Source organism: Aegilops tauschii, chromosome 4 (assembly GCF_002575655.3).
Source record: "Aegilops tauschii subsp. strangulata cultivar AL8/78 chromosome 4, Aet v6.0, whole genome shotgun sequence".
In the NCBI taxonomy this organism is placed as follows: Eukaryota; Viridiplantae; Streptophyta; class Magnoliopsida; order Poales; family Poaceae; genus Aegilops; species Aegilops tauschii.
The window spans coordinates 6,638,963-6,663,025 of NC_053038.3; the positions used below are offsets into that span (position 1 = coordinate 6,638,963).

Consider the following 24,063-nt stretch of genomic DNA (forward strand, 5'->3'; position numbering starts at 1 on the left):
CTCAAACGTTCACGGATGTGCCTTGTCATTGTCTGGATGTGTCTGTTTTGAGTCCCTGTTTGTCCATGCACGCAACCATGATCCATTTTCTCCCTATATATTCGGTCACATGGGTGTGATTGGTGGGGATGAAAAGAGAAAGAGTAGAAAGAGCAAAGAAAGAAAAAAGATGGTCCGTGGTGTGTCAAATTCTATGTGGCACACGCTAGACCACTAACCGAACACGCCCGAGTACTCCTCATATTGCCCTTATATATGGGTTAAGTATGAGGAGTGCTGGAAAGCCCAGACGTTTGACGAGGCTTTGAGGGGTCCAGTTCAGTCAACTTTTTACTTATCTCTCAAGTCCGGTCAGTGGTTGTGTGTTCGCCTGATCAATTTGAGCAGTATGATTTATAGATACTCTTAGCATGAGCCTCTACAAGCGCTCGCCTGAAGCGCGCGAGAATGAGTTGGCCCAGCGGTGGGCACATCCTTGGCGATGAATTAACATATGAGGTTTTGGACGCAATAAACAAGCGGAGAATACCTGAAGGGTGGAATCAGAATAATATTGTGTTGATCCCTAAGGTGGAAAGTCCAGAGATAATTAGCCAGTACCGGCCTATTAACTTGTGCAATGTGATCTATAAAATTATATCCAAAATGATAGCTAATAGGCTCAGGAAAATATTTCCTGAAGTTATCGCTCCAACCCAGAGTGCCTTTGTGCCAGGCAGACTAACTACGGACAATGTGTTGGTGGCATATGAATGTTTTCATGCAATAAAGAAGAAAATACATGGATCTAATGGGTATTGTGCAGTTAAACTCAACATGTTAAAGGCATATGATCGGGTTGAATGAAATTTCCCGGAGCAAATTATGTTGAAGCTTGGATTTCATACTTACTAGGTTGAGATGGTTATGGCGCATGTCTCATCGATGAATTACAGAGTAAGATTTGATGGCACAGAAACTGATGAGTTTTTACCCACGAGAGGTGTGAGGCAGGGGGACCCCTTGTCTCCCTATCTTTTACTGCTTTGTTCTGAAGGACTGTCTAGTTTGTTGGCTCATGAAGAGGAAGTGGGTGCACTAGAAGGTATCCGTGTTTGTAGAAATGCTCCATCTATATCTCACCTTCTTTTTGCAGATGACTCATTTATCCTTATGAAAGCGACTGTTTAGAATGCAAACACTTTGAAGAGAGTGTTGGATTCTTATTTTGCAAGCTCTGGACAACTTGTGAGTATGGCAAAATCAAGCATATTTTTTAGTCCTAATGCAAGTGTCAATGCCAGGGAACATGCCTGCATGACTCTTGATATCATGACTGAAGCATTGTCAGATAAATATCTTTGTCTCCCCACTATTGTGGGGGTGGATAGAAGTGATTGTTTTCAACATCTAATTGATCGAATTTGTCAAAGACTGAAAGGTTGGAAGGAGAAGGTCTTATCCATGCAAGGAAAAGAAATCTTAGTAAAGGCAGTGGCTCAAGCAATCCCCTCATATACTATGTCTGTTTTCAAATTGCCTAAAGGGATATGCAAAACGATAACTGATGAGATTGCAGGTTTTTGGTGGGGGGGGGTGTAACACTCCGGATGTAACTTTCCATATTTGTAACTCCAACTCTTGCCATTTTCGGCTATGTGTTATGATATTCCCTCCGTGTTCGGGTTTTGTTTTTCGTTTTGCATTTTGTTCATGTCATGCATTTCATATCATGTCATCATGTGCATTGCGTTTGCATACGTGTTCGTCTCTTGCATCCGAGCATTTTCCCCGTTGTCCGTTTTGCAATCCGGCTCTCCCATCTCCTCCGGTGCACCCCTCTTGTTTTCGTTTCGTGAGCGGGTGTCAAACGTTCTCGAAATGGACCGAGGCTTGTCAAGTGGCCTTAGTATACCACCGGTAGACCACCGGTCAAGTTTCGTTCCATTTGGAGGTCGTTTGGTACTCCAACGGTTAACCGGGTAACCGCAGATGCCTTCTGTGTGTTCCAGCAAAAACCCCCTCTCTAAACAGCCCAAAACCCACCAAACCCTCTTCCATGCTGTAGGTCGTTCGATCACGATCGTGTGGGCGAAAACCACACCTCATTTGGACTCTCCTAGCTCCCTCCACCTATATATTTGCATCCCCTCCCGTATACAATCGCAGATGAAACCCTAAAAATTCTCCCCGCCGCCGCCGGACAAATCCTCCCACCGACGGACACGTCCGCCGCCGCAGCCGGCCTCTCCCGCGCTGCCACGTGGCGGGCCGTACGCCGCCGCCGCGAAGCCCACGTCGGGCCCCCGCGAGCCCGGAGCCGCCGCCGCCTGCGGCCCGCGCCGCGCCTGCCCCGGCGCCTCGCCGCGCCGCCGCGCCTGCCCCGCCGCCTCGCCGCGCCGCCGTGCCAAGCCGCCGCCGGGCCCCGCTCCCTCCGGCGCCGCGCCCTCCTTCCCCGACGCCGTCGCCCTCTTCTCCTCCCTCCGGTCGCCTCCCTCTCCTCTCCCGTCGCCGGCGAGCTCGTCCCCGAGCCCGAGGCCGATCCGATCTGGAAGACAACGTGCGTTGACTTCTCCCCCACCCCCGAATTTTCCCAAGTCATGTGATTTTTACAGTATATTGCCATGTTCATAGCATCATAACTCTCTGCATATAGCTCCGTTTTCCGCGTGTAATATATCGATATGTTCGCCTGGTGACGCTCTTCATTTTGTTCCATTGCACCAGGTTCATTAGAGGCCATCTTAATGCCCAAATCTCTGTAGCAAGAGTGCTAGTTGCTGTTATCTGCTGGTTCATATCAGAACTTGGAGATTTGTTATTTTTGTATCATTTAATCTGTGCATCTTATGGGCATGAGCTCTACATGTGTTTTGTTGTATGCCATGCCATCTTTCCAGAGGAGTATGCCATGTATTTTTGTGATCTCTGTGGTGACTAGCACAAGCATGCAAACTAGGCTTCGTAATGTTTCTGATTTCAGGGACTTAGAAATTTCTCTAAGTCTTTGTCTGCTGTTATTTTGTTGCCATATAAACGTGATGCTACAGAGGGATACATGCATGTTTTGGAGATGATCAGTAAGGATGTTTTGTAGATATTGTTGTAATTGATCCATTCCTGCCCTTATTTGCAATTATGGAGTTCCATCCCATGACTCAATCTTGCTCTACTTTTGCTATAAAATATTTCTGGCAGATTGTTTACGTGTTATTCAATTTTGCCAAGCTTGTTGTAGTTGTTCCATTTATGCTATGTACTTGCTCTTGCCATGGATAGCTTCATAAACATGCCATATTTCTGTAGGTATGCTTGTTTTGTCATGAATTGCTTTGTGGTGAGTGCATCAAGCTCACCAAGATGCCTTCATATTATTGTTTCTGCCATGCTCTGTTTTCTGCTAAGTCTGAGATCTGTTAACGAAACTTGCTATGTTTACAAGGTTGCCATCATATCTTCTGGTCCTTTTTGGCTTATGGTCAGTAAGGGACTTTTGTCATATGCATGTAGTAGAACACTACCATGCCTTGTTTTTCCATGTTAAGTTCCCGTAGAATATTGATTTCATGCTCTGAACATTGCTACCTGATGCTGTTTTCTGCCATGTCCAGTCTGTGAACCTGTTATCTTTTGCACTTTTCCCATGCTTGTTCGAGCTTGTTATGTTGTGATCTAGCCGTAGCTCAGTGTTCATCTTTTGTCAAGCATCTCCTGTAGATTACTTTCATATGCTTTTTTGCTATGTTGGAGTGCTGTAGCATTGTTACTTGTTGCATTCTAAGTGCTATCATGCTGTTTATTGCAGATTCGTGTCATTCTTGTTTTGCTTGCCATTTGCAAACCGTGCATCCGTTTCCGGTGATCTTTATATCGATTTCAACCGAAATCATCTCACCTTTCCAGTGGCATGCTTGGTTTGCCAAGTTACTGCCTTGTTCATCATTTTTCTCCCGGAGCACGCATATGCATCGCATATCATACATGTTTTGCATCATGTTGCTTGAGCATTCCCGTGATTGATTGTGGTTCCTTTGCTTGTGTTCTTGTCTTGGGTAGAGCCGGGAGACGAGTTCGTGAACGAGGAACCTGTTGAGTACGCTTACGAGGATCAAGCTCTCGACACTTTGAGAACCTTGCAGGCAAGATGACCACCCCTCGAAATCACTTCTATCTTTGCTTTGCTAGTTGTTCGCTCTATTGCCATGCTGCGCTACCTATCACTTGCTTTATCATGCCTCCCATATTGCCATGTCAGCCTCTAATCATCCTTTCCTAGCAAACCGTTGTTTGGCTAAGTTACCGCTTTTGCTCAGCCCTTCTTATAGCGTTGCTAGTTGCAGGTGAAGTTGAAGTTGGTTCCATGTTGAAACATGGATATTTTGGGATATCACAATATCTCTTATTATATTAATGCATCTATATATTTTGGTAAAGGGTGGAAGGCTCGGCCTTATGCCAGGTGTTTTGTTCCACTCTTGCCGCCCTAGTTTCCGTCATACCGGTATTATGTTCCTTGAGTTTGCGTTCCTTACGCGGTCGGGTGATTTATGGGACCCCCTTGACAGTTCGCCTTGAATAAAACTCCTCCAGCAAGGCCCAACCTTGGTTTTTACCATTTGCCACCTAAGCCTTTTCCCCCGGGTTTTCGCGAGTCCGAGGGTCATCTTTATTTAAACCCCCGGGCCAGTGCTCCTCTGAGTATTGGTCCAACCTGTCAGTCGCCGGTGGCCACCAGGGGCAACTCTGGGCTCGCCTATCGGAAGCTTGGACAATCCGGTGTGCCCTGAGAACGAGATATGTGCAGCTCCTATCGGGATTTGTCGGCACATTCGGGCGGCTTTGCTGGTCTTGTTTTACCATTGTCGAAATGTCTTGTAAACCGGGATTCCGAGACTGATCGGGTCTTTCCGGGAGAAGGTTTATCCTTTGTTGACCGTGAGAGCTTATGATGGGCTAAGTTGGGACACCCCTGCAGGGTATTATCTTTCGAAAGCCGTGCCCGCGGTTATGAGGCAGATGGGAATTTGTTAATGTCCGGTTGTAGAGAACTTGTCATCTGACCCAATTAAAATACATCAACTGTGTGTGTAGCCGTGATGGTCTCTTCTCGGCGGAGTCCGGGAAGTGAACACGGTTTGAGTTATGAATGACGTAAGTAGGAGTTCAGGATCACTTCTTGGTCTTTGCTAGTTGACGACCGTTCCGTTGCTTCTCTTCTCGCTCTCTTTTGCGTATGTTAGCCACCATATATGCTTAGTGCCTGCTGCAGCTCCACCTCATTACACCATCTTTTCCTATAAGCTTAAATAGTCTTGATCTCGCGGGTGTGAGATTGCTGAGTCCTCGTGACTCACAGATTCTACCAAAACAGTTGCAGGTGCCGACGATGCCAGTGCAGATGATGGGATCGATCTCAAGTGGGAGTTCGATGAGGAACGTGGTCGTTACTATGTGTCTTTTCCTGATGATCAGTAGTGGAGCCCAGTTGGGACGATCGGGGATCTAGCATTTGGGGTTATCTTATTTTCATTTGGATCTTGACCGTAGTCGGTCTATGTGTGTATTTTGGATGATGTATGAATTATATTTATGTATTGTGTGAAGTGGCGATTGTAAGCCAACTCTTTATCCCATTCTTGTTCATTACATGGGATTGTGTGAAGATGACCCTTCTTGCGACAAAACCACAATGCGGTTATGCCTCTAAGTCGTGCCTCGACACGTGGGAGATATAGCCGCATCGTGGGCGTTAAGGGGGGGTAGTGAGGAGAAAAAGAAAATGCACTGGTTTGCGTGGTGAAAATTGTGCACCCAAAAAGGAATGGAGGCTTGGAGTTTAGAGACCTACATAGTTTTAACCTTGCTTTACTAGCAAAACAATGTTGGCGACTACTCCAGAATCCAGACTCTCTGTGTGCAAAAGCTCTTAGTGCAAAATACTACCCAGATGGAGATATACTCAATGCAGTCCCTAAGACGTTCAAAAGGGGATGCATTTGGGGGGTGGGCATTGGCCCATAGATTAACATCTGGGACGATCTTTGGATTCCAACTAGTGAATCTAGGAAGGTCATCACACCAAGTGGAACAAGTATGTTAGGGGAAGTGGAAGAATTGATTGATCCGCACACTGGCCAATGGGATGAAGCTCTTACGCGTTCTGGGTTCTCAACCGTCGATGTTCACAGAATATTACAAATACCACTTCGGGTGGAAGTGATGGATGATTTTGTAGCTTAGCATCACACTCGTTCTGGTACTTTCTCGGTACGATCGGCAGATTTTGTTGAATTTGAACACCATTGAAACCACAGTAATGTAGCAGGTAGTTACCAAGAATGTGACTCGTGGAAAAATATTTGGAGCCTTAAGATACAGGGAAGGTTAAACTCTTTGTGTGGAAAGTGCTTCATGAGGTACTACCGTGTCTAGTAGCACTAGGTGGTAGACAAATCCCAACTTCTGCACAATGCCCAAACTGTCATATTGGGTTTGAAGATTTGCAACACTGCCTATTCACTTGCAAGCGAGCGTTAGAGGTCTGGACCCAACTAGGGCTGAAGGAGGAAATACTTGAAGCATTTGGGGAAGACCGATCTGGTGCTATCACCATGGATATTCTGATGAGGGGGCGATCCCCTATTGGGGAGCTTCCTATGGCGGAACTAATTGCAGTGGCAGCGGCGTCAGTTTGTTAAAGGAGAAGAAATTAGGCCAACGGAGTGTACTGCAGTATCTATAAAGGTGGTAGCAAAAAGCTTTGTGCGTGCATATACTCCAAATCGACCGGTTCAAAAGCGTGATCACATGTGGAGAAAACCAAGTAGAGGAATTATTAAAATTAATGTAGATGCTTTATTCTGTGTTGAGACTATGACTGGAGCTACATGAGCAGCAGCTCGCGATGACCATGGGGAGTTTGTGGCTGCAGCTGTTTGGTTTATACCGCATGTCATAAGTGCAGAAGCGGCGGAGATGGCAGCGATCCGGAATGGATTTTACTTGGCTGGCAATATTGGCTGCAATTTGGTGAAAATGAAATCAGATAGCTCGAACGTTGTTGAAGTAATCAATCAAGATGTTTATTTAGACCCGGATGTAGCTGTGTTTTCTGAATGTAAAGCTCTTGTTGCAGGCCTAACAAAGGTGGACGTGATCCATTTGTTCCCGCGAAGCCAACAGTATAGCAGATAGCTTAGCAAAATACTTCCTTAGTAATAGAACGTTTGAGGTTTGGGATAGCTCAATTTGAGACTTTATTTCTAGTCTCATTGTACATGATCTCTCTATTATCCGAGGAATAAATTTCTTTACCCGTCAAAAAAAGTTGATTCAAGCACCTAGAATAATGATTTGCTCCTAGATTAGAAAAAAATGATTTAAAAGCCAAGAAGAAATTTCCCCTAAAAAAGCCAAGAAGAAATGTTTTTTTCTTCTGCATAAAAATTTCGCGTGGGGAAGCTCTGTTCAGAGACCAGCCAGGCAGTGGGCACGTCTCCTACTAGAGTCACGGGACGCTCTCGTCGGGTTGTCCGTAGAGCGTCTAGGTACTCTGTACGAAGCACTGCACCACAATCCACTCAAGCAGCTCCGTCGCTCGGCGCCGCCCGCCGCGAGCAAGAGCACGCCCCGACAAGCGACACCCAAGCTGGACCGCACCTCGCCGGTGGCGCGATAAGCACGGCCGCGCGACGTGGCGACCCGCCTCCCCGCTGGCACGCAGCTCGCCTCCACGTAGCCGCGCCACGGCGCCACGTACAGCGGCGCGCGCGCTACAAATACGGTGCCACAATCTCCACATCCCGGCACAGTCACACACACAGAGCTAGCTAGTTCAACAATGGCGACCAGAGCCAGAGTAACCATCCCTCTCCTCTTCCTCCTGGGCACAAGCCTTCTCTTCGCCGCGGCTGTTTCGGCCTCCCATGACGAGGAGGAGGACAGGCGCGGTGGGCACTCGCTGCAGCAGTGCGTGCAGCGGTGCCAGCAGGACCGGCCGCGGTACTCGCATGCCCGGTGCGTGCAGGAGTGCCGGGGCGACCAGCAGCAGCACGGAAGGCACGAGCAGGAGGAGCAGGGCCGTGGCCGTGGCCGGCACGGCGAGGGAGAGCGCGAGGAGGAGCAAGGCGGCGGCGGCCGTGGCAGGCACGGCGAGGGAGAGCGTGAGGAGGAGGAGGGCCGTGGCCGTGGGCGGCACGGCGAGGGAGAGCGTGAGGAGCACGGAAGGCACGAGCAAGGCCGTGGCCGGCGCGGCGAGGGAGAGGGTGATGAGGAGCAGGGGGGTAGCCGCCGGCCGTACGTGTTCGGCCCGCGCAACTTCCGTAGCATCATCCGGAGCGACCACGGGTTCGTCAAGGCCCTTCGCCCGTTCGACGAAGTGTCCAGGCTCCTCCGGGGCATCAGGAACTACCGCGTCGCCATCATGGAGGTGAACCCGCGCGCGTTCGTCGTGCCGGGATTCACCGACGCGGACGGCGTCGGCTACGTCGCTCAAGGTACGCACGCACGCACGCACGAATGTCCATCCGTGCATGCATATATGAAATTAACGAGTGCATGCATGCATGCAGGCGAGGGGGTGCTGACGGTGATCGAGAGCGGCGAGAAGCGGTCCTACACCGTCAGGCAAGGCGATGTGATCGTGGCGCCGGCGGGGTCCATCATGCACCTGGCCAACACCGACGCCCGGAGGAAGCTGGTCATCGCCAAGATTCTCCACACCATCTCCGTGCCCGGCAGGTTCCAGGTAATTAAAAATGTACTAGTAGATGCTGCTCGAATTTCTCGAATGGATAACGACGCACTGACTGACTGACACGTGGATATCCAATGCAGTATTTCTCGGCCAAGCCTCTCCTCGCGAGTTTGAGCAAACGCGTGCTCAGAGCGGCTTTGAAGGTACACGTACCAACTTACATGCATGCACGAGTAGACATTTTCTCTTCTTTCTTTACTCGAAAAAAGAAAAAACTCGGTACTTACATCCATGGACATGGACGTGAACGTGCAGACCTCCGACGAGCAGCTGGGGAGGCTGCTCGGCAGGCGCCAAGGCAAGGAGGAGGAGTCCAGGTCCATCTCCATCGTCCGCGCGTCAGAGGAGCAGCTCCGCGAGCTGAGTCGGCAGGCGTCCGAGGGCGGGCAGGGCCACCACTGGCCTCTCCCCCCGTTCCGCGGCGACTCGCGCGACACCTTCAACCTCCTGGAGCAGCGCCCCAAGATCGCCAACCGCCACGGCCGCCTCTACGAGGCCGACGCCCGCAGCTTCCACGCCCTCGCCCAACACGACGTCCGTGTCGCCGTGGCCAACATCACGCCGGTGCGTCACCACGCTTGCTTAATTAGGCTCCGAGAAAAGCATTTCTACCGGCTTATTTGATTTGTTGGTCAATTGTTTACATGCATGCATGTGTGATCCGCAGGGCTCTATGACCGCGCCGTACTTGAACACGCAGTCGTTCAAGCTCGCCGTCGTGCTGGAAGGCGAGGGCGAGGTGGAGATCGTGTGCCCGCACCTCGGCCGGGACAGCGAGCGCCGCGAGCAAGGCAAGGGCAGGTGGAGCGAGGAAGAGGAGGACGACCAGCGGCAGCAACGCCGACGCGGGTCCGGATCCGGGTCCGAGTCGGAGGAGGAGCAGCAGGATCAGCAGAGGTACGAGACGGTCCGCGCGCGGGTGTCGCGCGGCTCGGCGTTCGTGGTGCCCCCCGGCCACCCGGTCGTGGAGATCGCCTCGTCCCGCGGCAGCAGCAACCTCCAGGTGGTGTGCTTCGAGATCAACGCCGAGAGGAACGAGAGGGTGTGGCTCGCCGGGAGGAACAACGTGATCGGCAAGCTGGACAACCCCGCCCAGGAGCTCACGTTCGGCAGGCCCGCCAGGGAGGTGCAGGAGGTGTTCCGCGCCAAGGATCAGCAGGACGAGGGCTTCGTCGCCGGGCCCGAGCAGGATCAGGAGCGCGGGGAGCGCGGGCGCGGTGACGACGCCGTGGGGGCGTTCCTGAGGATGGCGACCGGCGCGTTCTGAGGCTGCATGGCCACTGTTGAGCGGGTGTGGTGTGCTAGAGCCCGTGCCGTTTGAGAGCTGGACTTGTATGGAGTTTGTGGGTACTGTGTAGTGGTTCGTACGTATGCGGGAGTAGAATAAATGAGAGTGGCACGGGCTCGGTATGATGATGTAAGTTACCAACCTACCTACTACCAAGGCATGTCCATGTCAATACATAAATAAATACAATGGGCGTTGCGCGTCTTCTTCAATATGTTCCTCGTGGCCAAGAAAGAGAGAACGTGTACTATTAGCCATACAACAGTTAGTCCAGTTTGTCTACATGTCAGCTGAAGTTTGAATTTGGGTCAGTCGATTTTGAATGAAGGGCGAGGGTTAGTCAATTTTGAATGAAGGAAGGGCTTCGCCAGAGAGAAGGAAGGGACTCACCGTCATCATCCCATTATCTATCTTAGAGAGAAGGAAGGGACTCACCGTCATCATCCCATTATCTATCTCAGGCTTTAGGATGAAAGCGATGGTAGGGCTTCGCTGGAGAAAAAAAAAATGAACGCAGGTGGGTTATCTTAGGCTTCAGGATGGAAGCGGTGGTAGGGCTTCGCCGAAGAAAAAGAAAAAAAATGGACGCAGGTGGGGCTAGAGGGATGGCCACCTGCGGTGGGGGGATGGCAGGCGGTTCAGATCGAAAAAAAGGACGCAGGTGGGGCTAGAGGGATGGCCAGGGCGGCGGCGTCAAGACCTGCGGTGGGGGGATGGCAGGCGGTTCAGATCGAGCGGAGGAACAATGTTTGGTACTTTATGTTTCGATGATAGTAGTGGTCGGAATCTCGATGTTATGTTTGATACTTTGTACTTATGATGAACTTCTATAATGTACTTCCTTGTACCATAATATTAAGTACACTAGTGTCAAAAAAGTTTTTAAAAAGTTCTTAGGGCCTCTTTGATTCGTAGGATTTTCAAAACGCGCGAATAGAAAAAATATGGGATTAGAGTGGAATGTCGTCTTGAATCCTACAGGATTGTACGAGTGTTTGATTGTGCATAGAAAAAACGTAGGATTTTTTCAAAGAGGTTTGAGTGGATCGAAAGTTTCCTATATAGTGCAAATGAATCCTATGAGAAAATTTCTATGGTTGATAATCCTACGAATCAAACAACAAGATAGGAAAAATTCCTAAGGATTAGAATCCTTCAAAATTCCTTTGAGAATCCTTTAAATCAAAGAAGCCCTTACATTATGAAGTATGAGGATGGCGGGAGTAGATTTGATCTTTCGGAAAATGACACTCAGGCTTCTATTGTAGTTTTCGTTTGTAGCTGTAGGCAAAGTATATTGTATCGCAGTGTAAATATGGTGCAACTTCTGCACTTCTGTCTGTAGCCGTTGACAGAGCTTACATGGTGTGTCAGCATCATGCCTGGCCACTGCCAAGGGCTGGAGCATCGCATTTTTGTAAAACCCACCTCGAGTTAGTGGCTGGAGTGTCGCATTTTTGCAACCCCTTTGAATTATATCAAATGGAGCAAAAAGCCCCTAAAATATGCTCACTACTAGGGGAAACAAAATCGGGTACGACCCGGGTCGCATGCCCCCGGTCATGAGACCTTCTCCAGCGGTCGAAATGTGACAAAACGAATCTCAAAGCAATTAGACGCAAATCCCCTCTTCCTTCTTCTCTGGCGCCCCACTCTTTTAATTACGGGTGTTCTGTCCGTTCGTCATCAACGCCGTCGCAACTCTCCTGCTTCTGGAAGCACTGGGTGCTCCCTCCCCGCTCCTCTCCCCCGCCATCCACGGCAGCGTTCCTTGGAGGCCCGGCGGCTCCTCTGCTTGTTGCGTCCATTACAACCCTCCTCGGTGTCCCCGCTCTTCCTTAGGCAAGGGCCACACAAACACAACCACACTCGTACAGATTCTGGGCTGAAATTTTTCTCCTAGATTGTTTGATTGATTGATCCACAGCCACAAAATTGACTTAAAATCCGTGCAATATTTTCTTTGTGAATGAAATCCATGCAATTTACCCTTCAAAGAGTTGAAGCAGATATTGCCGCCGTCATTGCCACTCCTCCCCTCGTGGGGACCATTGTGCGGTGGTTAGAGACGATAGAAAGAGACGGGAAAGGAGGGTGGAGCGCCAGCGGTTCCACCACATAGCCAGCGGAAGAGTTGCGGCGGCGGCGAGGACCTACAGCAGCATCGCCGTCGGAAGCAGACGACACCGGAGAAGGAAATATTAGTACAATGGGTGATTGGGGATAAGGGGCGGCAAGGACCTACAGAGGCATTGTCGTCGTAAGCAGACGACGCCGGACTAGGAAATATTAGTAGAATGGGGGATTGGGGATAAGGTCATATGCTTTGAGATTTGTTTTTGCGCCACGTCGGCCACTAGAAATGGTCTCACGATCAAGGCGTGTGACCCGGGTCGTATAAGATTTTCCCACTTCGAGGGGCTGAAGCATCACATTTTTGCAAAACCCATCACTTGGCTGAACCGTCACATTTTTGCAAAATCCCTCCTTGAATTAGATCAAATGGAGTAAAAAAACCCGAAATGCGCTCATTGCGAGGGGCTGCCCCCCCCCCCCCCCCCACCCACCCCAGAGGAGATTAGTATCAAATCAGGTAAGACTCCAAAACACCACTATGACTGTTAGGTCCCACCGACTGACTGTGAACAGTGCAAAGAAATAATTAATATAAAAAATGATAAACAACTAAGGGTAGAATCCACGATCTCGTGCATCCATGAGTTGTGCTAGGTACTCCGCCAAATGAGGTTAGATCTTAGAATGGATAATAATGAGACTTAATAATGTCTTAAAGCAGAACATGATTGTAGGCAATAAATGGGACCCACTGAGTGTGGCCCATTTTTTGTCATTTTTTTGTTTTCTATAATTACTAAATAAATATGGAAATTATAATCACAGTAATAAAACATTACAATATTCGTATGTTATACATAATATACAAAAACAAAATTATTTACTTCAAAAGTTCATGCGATTTAAAAATATATTCATGTACTATTTAAAATTTTATGAATATAATTACAAGGATATTTCGGAATTCTATAATGTTTGTGTACATAAAAACCTGTTAACATATCCAAAATAAATATTAAATTTATTTAAAAAATATTGTATGTTTAACAAATGGTCATGTAATTTGAAAAATGTGCACGTTTTTAATAAAATACTTTTGCACTATATATAAGTATTTATGTTTCAAACAAAAACAAATATAAAAAGTTGAGGCAAATATAATATGAATGATCCTCAAATGAATATTATTGAAATGATACAAACATTTTTGTAATTTAACATATTATTTTAGTTATCCTAAAAATTGTTTTAAATATATGAAATTATAAAAATAATACCTGAATATTTATTTTAAATTATTATTATTATTGTATGTATATTATCTATAACACACGAATATTCTAAAATTAGGCTTTTTGCTATGATTATAATTTGTATATTTTTTATAAATTCCTTTTTAGCGGATTTCTTATAAATTTCTAAAAATAAAAAAAATATGTGGAAAATGAGTTGCACTAACTACAACCTATTTAAGCCCCACCAGCATGTCAGGTTACACACATTAAGCCCCACGAGCATGTCATGGGGTTGGGTGGCTAGAAATGGTCATAGTGTTGTTTTAGGGGCTTTTTACCAGACTTGGTACTAATTTGTGACGCTCCAGCCCTTTCAGTCAATAATAGTGGGCCAGGTGCCACGCTGGCACGCCACATAGGCTCCGTCGAGGGCTACAAACAAAATATGGCAAGACAAGTTTAAGCACCACATTCATGTGTTTTTCAACTTTAGGCACCAAAATGATCATCATGTGCATTTACCACTGGTGTATTTACCTCTTTTAGAAAATGAAAGAAGACAAGAAGTAAAAAAAGCCAAACCCCCACAAAAGCACGAGGGAAGCAACAATCTGAATACTAGGTAACCTTGTATGGTCCCGATATCCGCCATAAGAGGCTCGAAACAATGTTGTATTACATCATAATCAATGAGTCAAAACTAGGAGCAAAAGCAAAACCATAGTTCTCACACCACAACACATAACAAAAAAGAAAAAAAATAAACCTAGTTCTTCCATGGGGGAGACAAAGAAGTGCAAGGCACAACGCTGAAGAGGCTCTATTTACACAATGGCAGTCCTGGGAACAATAGGCGCCCACTCATTAGGCCTGTTAAAGATCTCCTGCATCACGCGCTTGATCCTCTCTACACCTTCATCCATGATTCCTTGATTTTGATTTTTTTTTTCAATATTGTCAAGCTAGTGAGGTAATGGCTGAAGTTGAAGCTACAATGATAGGATCATCTGACATTTTCTTATTAAACATGCATCATTTCTTATTTAATATTGTCTAGCTGGTGAGATAATGGTAGAAGCTACGATCATCATGCATTTTCTTATCAAAACATGCAACATTTCTTGTTTTCCAGATCATCCACCAAAATGCAGTCCCGCCAATTAGGGCAAGTTTGCGATGCCTGGGGAAAGAGATTTAGCCAAGGCCCCACAAGGTCATCAGCATGTTCAAATGCCCTGACCTGATCAAAAGGACTAATAACCACCCTCCAAGTGAATTTTGCGAGGCTGCACGCAGAAAACAAATATTTCATAGTCTCAGCAAGGACACAGAAATATCATTGGCCATTCCCAGTACAACCTCTTTGGAGAATATTATCTTTGGTCAAGACACTATTCCTAGTCAGCATCCATAGAAAGATTTTAATCTTCAAAAGCATTTTAGCTTTTGAAATCCCTTTGTATCCAACAAGGTTAGTAGCTTTCAACTGCAAATAAAGGTCCCTAAAAAACTGGGTGCCAATCATAAACTTAACTTTGTCAGGGTTATCATTGAGAGCAATTGAATCAACTTGAAGTTTTTCTTTGTGAGCAATTTTTGCCACATACCTTCAATATTCTCAAGCTTCCAAAGCCACTTGCACAACAAGCTATGTCATAGTTCACAAATCCAAAACATCAAGTCCACCACAATCTTTAGGTAAACATATTATTGACCAATTTCCCAAATGATGCATTTTCTTGTCCCTCTCATCTTGCCCAATCATCCTGGCCCTACAAGAATTCCTTTTCTTTATACAATTCTTTTGGTGCTTCAACTCCCCCCTCCTCCTTCTTCTCCTGGCCCTTCTACCAATGGTGGTGTTGGATATTGGAGTGGTTTTTTATGGAGATGGAGACTAGGTGCAACCCTTTGTTAAAGATAGGTGACCGATTAGGGATAAGGGATGGCTCTCTAGGGAATGAGGACTTTACATACACCTCCTCTTTGTAGATCTATTTCCACCCTTTAATCCAAGGACTTAAGGTGACGCAACACATCACCCCATACATTCATTTCTTCCAAGATATTCAAGGAAATAGACGGGACAAAATCATAGTTGAAACGGGAAAGTTACAACGATTTTTGGCATCGACATCCACCCATATGAGCCCCAGTACGAGCGGTTGCCCTTGTATAGGTGCTTTGGCTCTGCCTTGGTCAAGCACATTGTTTTGTATTTTGACCGCCATTTTACAATCTGGACTCCGATTGAGGTGATCCTTAACCCGTTCGATTTGTAGCGACGAGGCACACAATCTCCACGTGTTGGATTTTCATTTTGGAATTTTTGCAATACATTCATGATAAAATATACTCTGTAATGGAATTGTATCTCATGGTTGCAACCTCTATGTTCAATCTATGCTTCTAAACTACCTACACATAAAACAAAACAAAGAAAAAATAAAACTATAAAAAATAAGGATTATGCAATGCTCATGTTAAAAGGTAAAATAACTAATAATTATGCAAAATGGACATAAAAGGAGATCAATAAAAAGTATATGGGGATCATTAATACAAGGGCATGCAACAAAATGAGTTCTGACATATGCTACATTTTGGACGTATTCATAATTTTTGATTCATGCTATTATTATATCACCTTTTGCAGTTTTAGCAACAGTTTTTATTATATTGTGGACTAACGTATTAACACAGTACCCACTTGATGTTTTCTACTTGTTTTCGACTTTAAGGAAAATCAATTCTACGAAGCCAAAAAAGGGCAAAAAAATACAAAAAATGGATTGAGAAGCCTACTAAGGACACTAGATCCACCCTGGGAGCTATGTGGGCGCCATGTGGCCAGATGAAGCGGCCAGGGGGTGTCGCATGGCCCCCTGGTGCTCCATTCCGCCGTCTCATTCTTCTGTTGCGTATATATTACTCCAAAAATCCTGAAAACAATTATCGAGGAGTTTTTCCACCGCCACAGACCTATATTTCACCGTGATCTAATCTGGAAGCCTTTTCTGGTACCTTGCCAGAGGAGGAAATCATCATGGTGGCCATCCACATCAACTCTGCTGCCACCATGGTCACCCGTGAGGAGTTTCCTTTGGACCATGAATTCATAGCATTAGTTAGATGACTCCCCCTCCCCCTTGATCATCAATACAATGATCACATGAGCTGCCCTACATGATTGTGATCCATTTGATGCGCAAAAACCCGATTGCGTTTGTTCTCTATAGAATCACAATAGATAGAGTTTTGGAGGCCTGTTGTCTCACTTCTCGCTGCACGCTGAGAATCGAGATGGGAAACCAGTAGGCAGTGCAAAGCTTTGGAGCTGGAGGCTAATATGTTATACATGAAGGTGTCTCGTCTGGAAAGAAGAACGGCCTCTTACAGGCGAGTTGCAACTCACCCCTCGGGCGCACTAACCCACTAGGGAGACGAAGAGAAAACAACCCGCGTCTGTTTAGATTCGTTTCCCACTAGTACGCCAAGCGTGTGAACTTCTTTGTTGCGCAAAAATAAATGATTAGCGCACGCACATGCCATAGGTCCTAGCATGGCTCGACTCGATTGTGAAAGACGATGCCAGTGCGAGGCGTGGCGTGGTGGGCGGTGGAGGAGGAGCGCGCATTCCCCTTTTTGTTTGTGAATCCCTCCTATCAAGCTCTTTGTGGTGTGTGGAATAACACACTTTATATGTTGGTGTTCCTCACCCTCCACTAGCATGGTGGGGCTAAACATTCTATAGACCCTTGTCATGCATGAATGAGCCATATGGGCCTCTAGGATATTTCCTATAAAATATTAGATATAAAATAAATGGGCCGGAGCCTGATAATTCCAACACAAGGAACATGTTGGAAGCCCAAAAATCAAACAAGTTACATTCTGAAAGAACCTGCTGAAAATGATCTATGAGGTTTAGGCGACCTCTTATGCCTCGAAAAAATTGCTCATTCTGCCACATTGATTCGGTAAAGTCGCCCGCCATAAACCAAGGGGCAACACCAAGAGGTTTAATCCGCCTCAAAGGATCCCACATAACATACTTTGGTTCGCCTTAGGTTTCCCATACATGAAGGTGCTCCTCCAATTTGTGCTATCTCCATTGCAAATATACATGTTCCCCATACTTATTTAACTCCAAAGAATATTGCTCATCCCACACCAAACCTCCACCATTGCCTTGTACAGAATAAGCAAGGACATTTTTCATACCCAATCGATAATGCAAACTCTCAACATAATCTTTATTTTCTCTAGTTTCAGAAAGATAGATAATATTGGGACGATGCGCCTTAGAGAGACACACAAGTTCTTGAACTATTCGTGGTTGACCCAACCTCGACAGTTCCAACTAATCAAATCGATCAATGCATGTGGAACTTGGTAAACAATGAAACTTTAAGCAGTCTTCGTACGAATCTAAAATGTTTTTATCAAGTTATTAATGTGTGTTCTTATCAAGTTTTATTAGTAGATTTTTTTCTTGTTCTGGAGAGCATCACTATATATGTTTGATAGCGTTTCACCATGTTTTAGAAATCAAATTTTAAAACTTGTCGAAATATATTCAAGAAAGGTCTTTTGTTTGAAAGTCCTTGCCGCAAGGAACATAAATATGCAAACAGATTGTAAATCAGACTTTCGATTCAAAAGATAAGATATATTTAAAACTTTAAAATCATACTATGAAAATGCATGGGTGGGCGTAGCATTACTCGTCAGGTACTTTTGGAGTGAGGAGAGAGGTTTCGACAAAAGGGTAAAATGGTAAGAGTGTTATGGCAAAAAGTGGCTGCTTGACATGACCCAAATGACGGCGATACACTGGCGGAGTTTAGTGTAGACCAAGGGGGGCATGCCCCCCCCCCCCCTAATTTTGGCATTCATTGAAAAGCGTGCTAGCTTTTAGGCCTAATTAGTATTTCAACAAGTGAGTAGCCCCTAAAGGCCTACTAATTTGTTCCCCTTGAGTCATGGCCCCCTTTTAAATTTTGCTCAAGCTCCCCCACTAGAGCAACACCAATAAAATTTGATTGAGAATTAACCGGGATCAAATCAAGCCGCACCATCTAGTGCCTCAAAGATAAAATAGATTTAAAACTTCAGAATCATATGAAAAAGCATGGGTGGGCATAGCGCTAGGGTAAAATGGTAAGACTTTTATGGCAAAACGTGACCCAGTTGACGGTACACGAGTTGATGGATCGAGCAATACCAATAAATTTTGCATGCATGAATGTGAATCTGCCCCCTCCGGTTCCATGTGGAACATAGTGACGAAGGGATTGAGAATTAACCGGGATCGAATCAAACCGCACCGTCTATTTTGTCCTGGCGTGAAAAACAATATGGCAACAGAAAGCTGCAGCAGTCCCCGCGCGGTTCTCCGTGAAGAGGCCAGCTTCTGTTGTTGTTGTGTTTGTAGCCTTGTAGGTGAGGTGAGGCACTTGTAGGTAAACATGTCAATATATATACGAAGCAAGGAACAGATTATTTGGGACGGAAGCAATGTCTGCATTCTACATTTCTACCACAAAGCTAGCAAAGACAACATGCAAGAGGCATTCATTCAGAGCAGAACGAGAACTACAGACTGTTGCTACACAGATTTGAAGAGACATGTAGAGAGCATATGCATATGAAGAATCATCACATCATCAGCAGAGATCAAAACTGCATCCGTTCTACTACAAATTAAGCAAAGACAAGATGCATGCAAGAAGCATCCATCCATAGCAGAAGCTGCAGAACAGAAGCAAGACAAACTGTTGCTTAACACAGATTCAAATCGGAGAAACACAAATAGATCGAGCATGAATATATATATGAAGAAGCATCACATCATCATCAGCGGAACGCAAAACTTGATCCATTCCATTCAGATCATATCGATCGATCACATAGCAGTGGTTCATCTAACCAGAGGAATCGCAAACACCCAATTGTACTTCTCCGCGACCACGCAAACACGGCGGACAGACAGACACTACTTGAGACCAAAACTAGGCGACCGAGGACACATGAACTCCATACTCCTGCCAACGACAGCTACTACTCAAAATCCACCGTCTTCTTCGATCGGACTGCATGCAGAGACGAACCTCGAACGGCGACAAGCATGAAACGGAACAAGACGACGAGCACTCTACTCTACTGCAACTGGACGGACCATGGTCTTGCGGGGTCGGCCACTCAGAGGATGATGTAGAGGCCGAGCATGGCCGTGGCGACGAAGAAGAAGGCCGCCTTGGACGACGCCGTGGGCGCCGCGGAGTGTGGCGCCTGGGGCGGCGGGGCGATGGCGGCAGCGGGCGCGAGCGGGGAGGTGGTCGCCTGGGCGGGCGCGGCCTTGGCGCGGGGGGCGGCGCCGTCGTGCTCCTGGGACGGCGGCGGGGACGACGGCTTCTCGCTAGACGGCGGCGGCGGCGGCGGTGCGTCGTCTGCGAAACAGATCCAAAGCCAAAGCACACGTCAGTAAGTAAACACAATCAGCTAATACAGAGCGAGATGCAGGCGAGAGAGAGGGAGGGAGAGGTTCGTACGCGCTGGCTGCTTGCGGCGAGGTGCGGCGGACGGTGGTGGCGGGGGCGGGGGGCTGCTGACGATGGCGGCCGGGGGAGCGGGTCCTGCGTCCAAAATCCACAGTAACAACAGCAACCAAAGTTAGTAATTACCAGCCGTTCGTCCGTATCTCAAAAGTAAACAAAACTGGAAAAAAAAGTAGGAGGAGGTGACGACGTGCGCAACAAGAAAAGAAACAGTGGCAGGCGAGATGAGACGAGAGAAACAAACATCAGGGAAACGGTGGCAGGCGGCGACAGATGGCCACAGACCGGTTCTGTCAAAGCTGCGAGACAGCCAGCTATCTGTTGCTGCTGCTGCTGCTCTGCCAATAGGCGACCCGACCTTTTTTCACGAAAGAGGAAGGCTACGCAAACCGCATGCAAAAAAGTAGTACCACACCAGAGGATCAACATGGAAATGTTTGGCCAAAGAGGCAGAGGCGATGCACTGCAGAGCGAAAAGCACGGCCAGCTCTTGCTCTGCATCAGGCCTCGGTCGATCGAACAGCAAGAGTTTTTACTTTTGACCAAGCAAGACGTACTGCACAGAACAAAAACAAGGCAGAAGATACCGCAGAAAGCAAAGGCTGCGTTGCGGTTTGAAACAAAGCGCTATCTCGACGATGATCGCCTCGAAACAAGAAGGCGTGGACATGGCTACTGCTACTGCACGATAAACACAGATCAAAAGGAAGCAGGCAAATATACTCGAACGACAGTAGATAAGATAACTCGAGCAACAGAGACAGCAAGACCATCTGCGTCTGCGTACGGCGCTAGATCCATCTTAACTCGCGGGAACAAGCACAGATCTAAAATCGATGAAACAATCGCGACTGCCACATGCATCCTACGATGACGAAATACTCAGAGTAGACCCTAAATCGCTCCGTGTATCTGAAGGTACAGCGGTATGAAGCTAGCTAGGCCGCGCGCGCGCTGCGCAGGTCGCTCGCCACGGGAGACGGCGAGAACCCGACGCCGCGCGCCGTGCCGACAGATCCGGTAGTACAGCGAGGAAATTAACCGACCCAAATCGGAGGACCAGCGAGTCGAGAAGCCATGGAAAACTACGTGCTAGGTAAGCAGGGAAGCGAACACAGAGAATCGGCACGTAGAGAGAGAGAGAGAGAGAGCGAGGGAGGGAGGGAGGCGGTGAACGTGCGCGACGTACCTTCGCAGGCGGCGGCGAGGTGGGCGCCGCCAGGACGGAGGCCGCCGCAGGAGCCGTAGAGCGTGAGGAGATGGGTGGCGTTGAGGCCCGCCATGACGAGCTGCGGCTCCGCGGCGACGCGGCAGAGGCAGGGCACCCCGCCGCCGAGGTCGACGGCGGCGACGACGGGCTCGCAGCACTGGGCCGTGGGCATGTCGGGCGCGCAGAAGAGCGCCACCTGCGTCGCCAGCAGCGTGGGCTCGCACGGCGCCCCCGGCTGCTGCCCGAACGCGGCCGCCGCCGCCGGCAGCAGCGCCGCCAGCAGGCCCGCCACCAGCAGCAGGCCGCGGGATCTCTCCATCGGCGGGGCGGTCTCTCCCTCTCTCGCTCGGTCGCTAGGGTTTGGTGGAGTGGTGGTGGTGATGCGGTGTTGGGGTGGAATGCCGGAGGGGGAGCGGGTGGGGGGCGGGTTATATAGCCGGAGGAGCCGTGGACGCGAAGGCAAGCGGGTGGCGGGCGCGATCCTGGGCGTCGGTTCGGGTGGGGCGCGGCCAGCTGTGCGATCGGACGGCCCGGATGCGGCCGCGGGGGGTGCGAGGGCGGCACGTGAGCTGGCTGGGTGCGTGGGGTGGCCTCTCTCGTGCTCCTCTGGCGCGCGTAACCGCCTCTCCTCGGGATGCGAGAAAGTTTTTCCGTTTTCGATTTTTGAAATTCAAATGAAATGCAGTGCGGCGTCGTCGGGCGAGGCGGAGGCTGGGGAAAGAAAATATCTTCGCGCGCCAATGTTCGTGCTTCGTGCTGATCTGATCAGACGGCTCTGGGAGCTTGTGGAGGGTTCTGGAAGGCGCCAGAAGTCATCAGACCGACGTCGGGTTCCCGCGGTGGGTGGTTTTCGGCATTGGATTCCCGCGAAAACTAATATGGCGTGTTGCCAGTTTGCCACAGCGAGGCCCGTGTACTGGTAGCAGCCCATGGACTGACCTTCTTCTTTTTCACGAGGAGCGGCCCATGTAGCCGTTGCAAACATTCGCCACGACGGACCACTGGGGCACGCCGAGTTGGCTGGCCCAGTTCCGGTTCTTTCTTTGCCTTCTCTGTTTCGTTTTTTCTGTAGGTTTCTCTGTTTTGTTTTGTTTTTGTTTTTGGGTTTCTCATTTCTTTTGTTTTGTTTTTTTATTGGAAAATGTCTTGTGTTTTCAAAAACATGTTCAGAACTCCAAAAGTTGTTCATTGATTATTATAAAACTGTCCATCGTATAATATAAAATGTTCAATATGTATTTAAAAAATGAGCATCATATATAACAAAAATGTTCATCATGTATTATATATATATGTTCAATATGTACTTAAAAACATGTCAGCATATATTACACCAATTTTCACCATATATTAAAATAAAATCAGTAGATGAAAAATGTTCACTGTATATAGAAAAATGTTCGTGTACTAAAAAATGTTTGCAGATTTCAAATTTTATGTAGTAGAACATTACTTGGAGAACTTTATGTACTAAAGTTGGGAAGAAATCCAAGGCACGTATTTAAGTTGAGCAGCAAGTGCATGTGTAGAACAATTTCCCATCAAATCAACTCAAGTTCATTCATAGCTCCCCTTCAGTTCACATTTTGCAACAACTACAAATTATTAGTGGCATCAACTCAAGTCCATTCATAGAACCTGATATTGAGAACGAAGCAAGCTAATCATCTAAAAATATATAGGAAGAGGATGACATTGAAGATGTGGTTTATGATGTTCAATTGCGTGAATCTGATCTTGGGAAGAGGATGTCAATCACAGCTGATGTTAATGATCTGAATAGAATTAGAAGAGGATACATTGTGAAAGGGGCTTGTCGACCAAAAAAACATGCTTTTCCGCAACACCCCACGGGAGGTGTGCATCGATATTTGTAGCTAAATGGTTTAAGTCTTATAGTTGGCTTGAGTATAGTAAAGAACTAGTGCGAGGACCCTATGGTGGGATATCCTGAAAGCTAAATATTTCCCCACTGGCAACCCATTGTTTGCCTCTGGATCTGGGGGCTCCCGGTTCTTGCGCCAGCTGATTCATGTTCATGATGATTTCAGGTCTCTAGTTAAGTTCGTGGTGGGAGATGGTCGTTTTGTTTGCTTTCGGTTGGATTGGTGGGTTGGAGAGGGGCCTCTCTCGGGCTCTTTTCCAAACTTGTTTTCTTATTGCTCGGATCCAGGGATCTCCATCACGGAGCTCTCTGGTAGGAATTGGGATTTGGGTTTCCATAGGGTGTTGTCCCCTGTAGAGTTGGAAGATTGGCACCGTCTTGCTGCTTCCTTCCCGGTGCTCTTGGAGACAGTGGACTCTGTTGTTTGGCCTCATGCTAGCTCTGGTAGTTTTTCGGTCAAGTTGTTATACAATAAGTTCATGCTTGGGTCCGCTACTAACAGATTTCACGGCATCTGGAAAGCGTGCATTCCCCTCAAAATTAAAATCTTTATGTGGCAGGCTTTCCAGGGAAAGCTTCCGGACGCATACCAGATCCACAAGCGCAATTGGCCTGGTTCTGAGTTGTGTAAGTTATGTGGCACGGTGGAAAACACCGATCATATCCTTCTTCACTGGCCCCTTGCTCTTCTGTTTTGGAGCTTCCTGCGACAGTGGCTCAGCGTGTCTTGGGCCCCCGCCTCCATATAGGAGCTTAGCCCTCTTGCGCATTCCTTGATGGGGCAAGCCAGGAAGCTCTTTTGGTTTGGGCTCTCGGCCATGTACTGGACTTTATGGACAACTAAGAACAGGTTTACCATTTAACTTGTGTTCCCTAATAAGGCGATTGATTATATCTTTCATTTGTCCACTATTTTGCAGTACTGGAAATTATTGACTAAGGAGGGCGACAAGGATGTTGTGGAGCTCTTGATCACGAGCGTGCGGGAAGTGACGACGTCTTGTCTAAATGCGGATCTCCCCTTAGTTTCCTCCTACCTTTTGTTGGACAATTTGTTGGCCTGCGTGCCACCCTC

The 24,063-nt window shown here is 47.5% G+C and overlaps 2 protein-coding genes across 2 annotated transcripts; one reads left to right on the forward strand and one right to left on the reverse strand.

Moving 5' to 3' along the window:
- Positions 1 to 7,782: 7,782 nt before the first annotated feature.
- On the forward strand, positions 7,783 to 10,236 carry LOC109749083 (63 kDa globulin-like protein). The gene is made up of 5 exons (XM_020308072.3): positions 7,783 to 8,474; positions 8,550 to 8,725; positions 8,815 to 8,877; positions 8,990 to 9,298; positions 9,402 to 10,236. The coding sequence occupies exons 1-5, from the start codon at positions 7,820 to 7,822 to the stop codon at positions 9,999 to 10,001; spliced, it is 1,803 nt and encodes a 600-aa protein (XP_020163661.1). The 5' UTR covers positions 7,783 to 7,819; the 3' UTR covers positions 10,002 to 10,236.
- An 8,956-nt stretch (positions 10,237 to 19,192) lies between these two features.
- Positions 19,193 to 21,491, reverse strand: LOC109749084 (non-specific lipid-transfer protein EPAD1). The gene is made up of 3 exons (XM_020308073.4): positions 21,083 to 21,491; positions 19,888 to 19,971; positions 19,193 to 19,785 (listed from the first exon to the last, which is right to left on the reverse strand). The coding sequence occupies exons 1-3, from the start codon at positions 21,420 to 21,422 to the stop codon at positions 19,538 to 19,540; spliced, it is 672 nt and encodes a 223-aa protein (XP_020163662.1). The 5' UTR covers positions 21,423 to 21,491; the 3' UTR covers positions 19,193 to 19,537.
- Between the last annotated feature and the right edge of the window lie 2,572 nt (positions 21,492 to 24,063).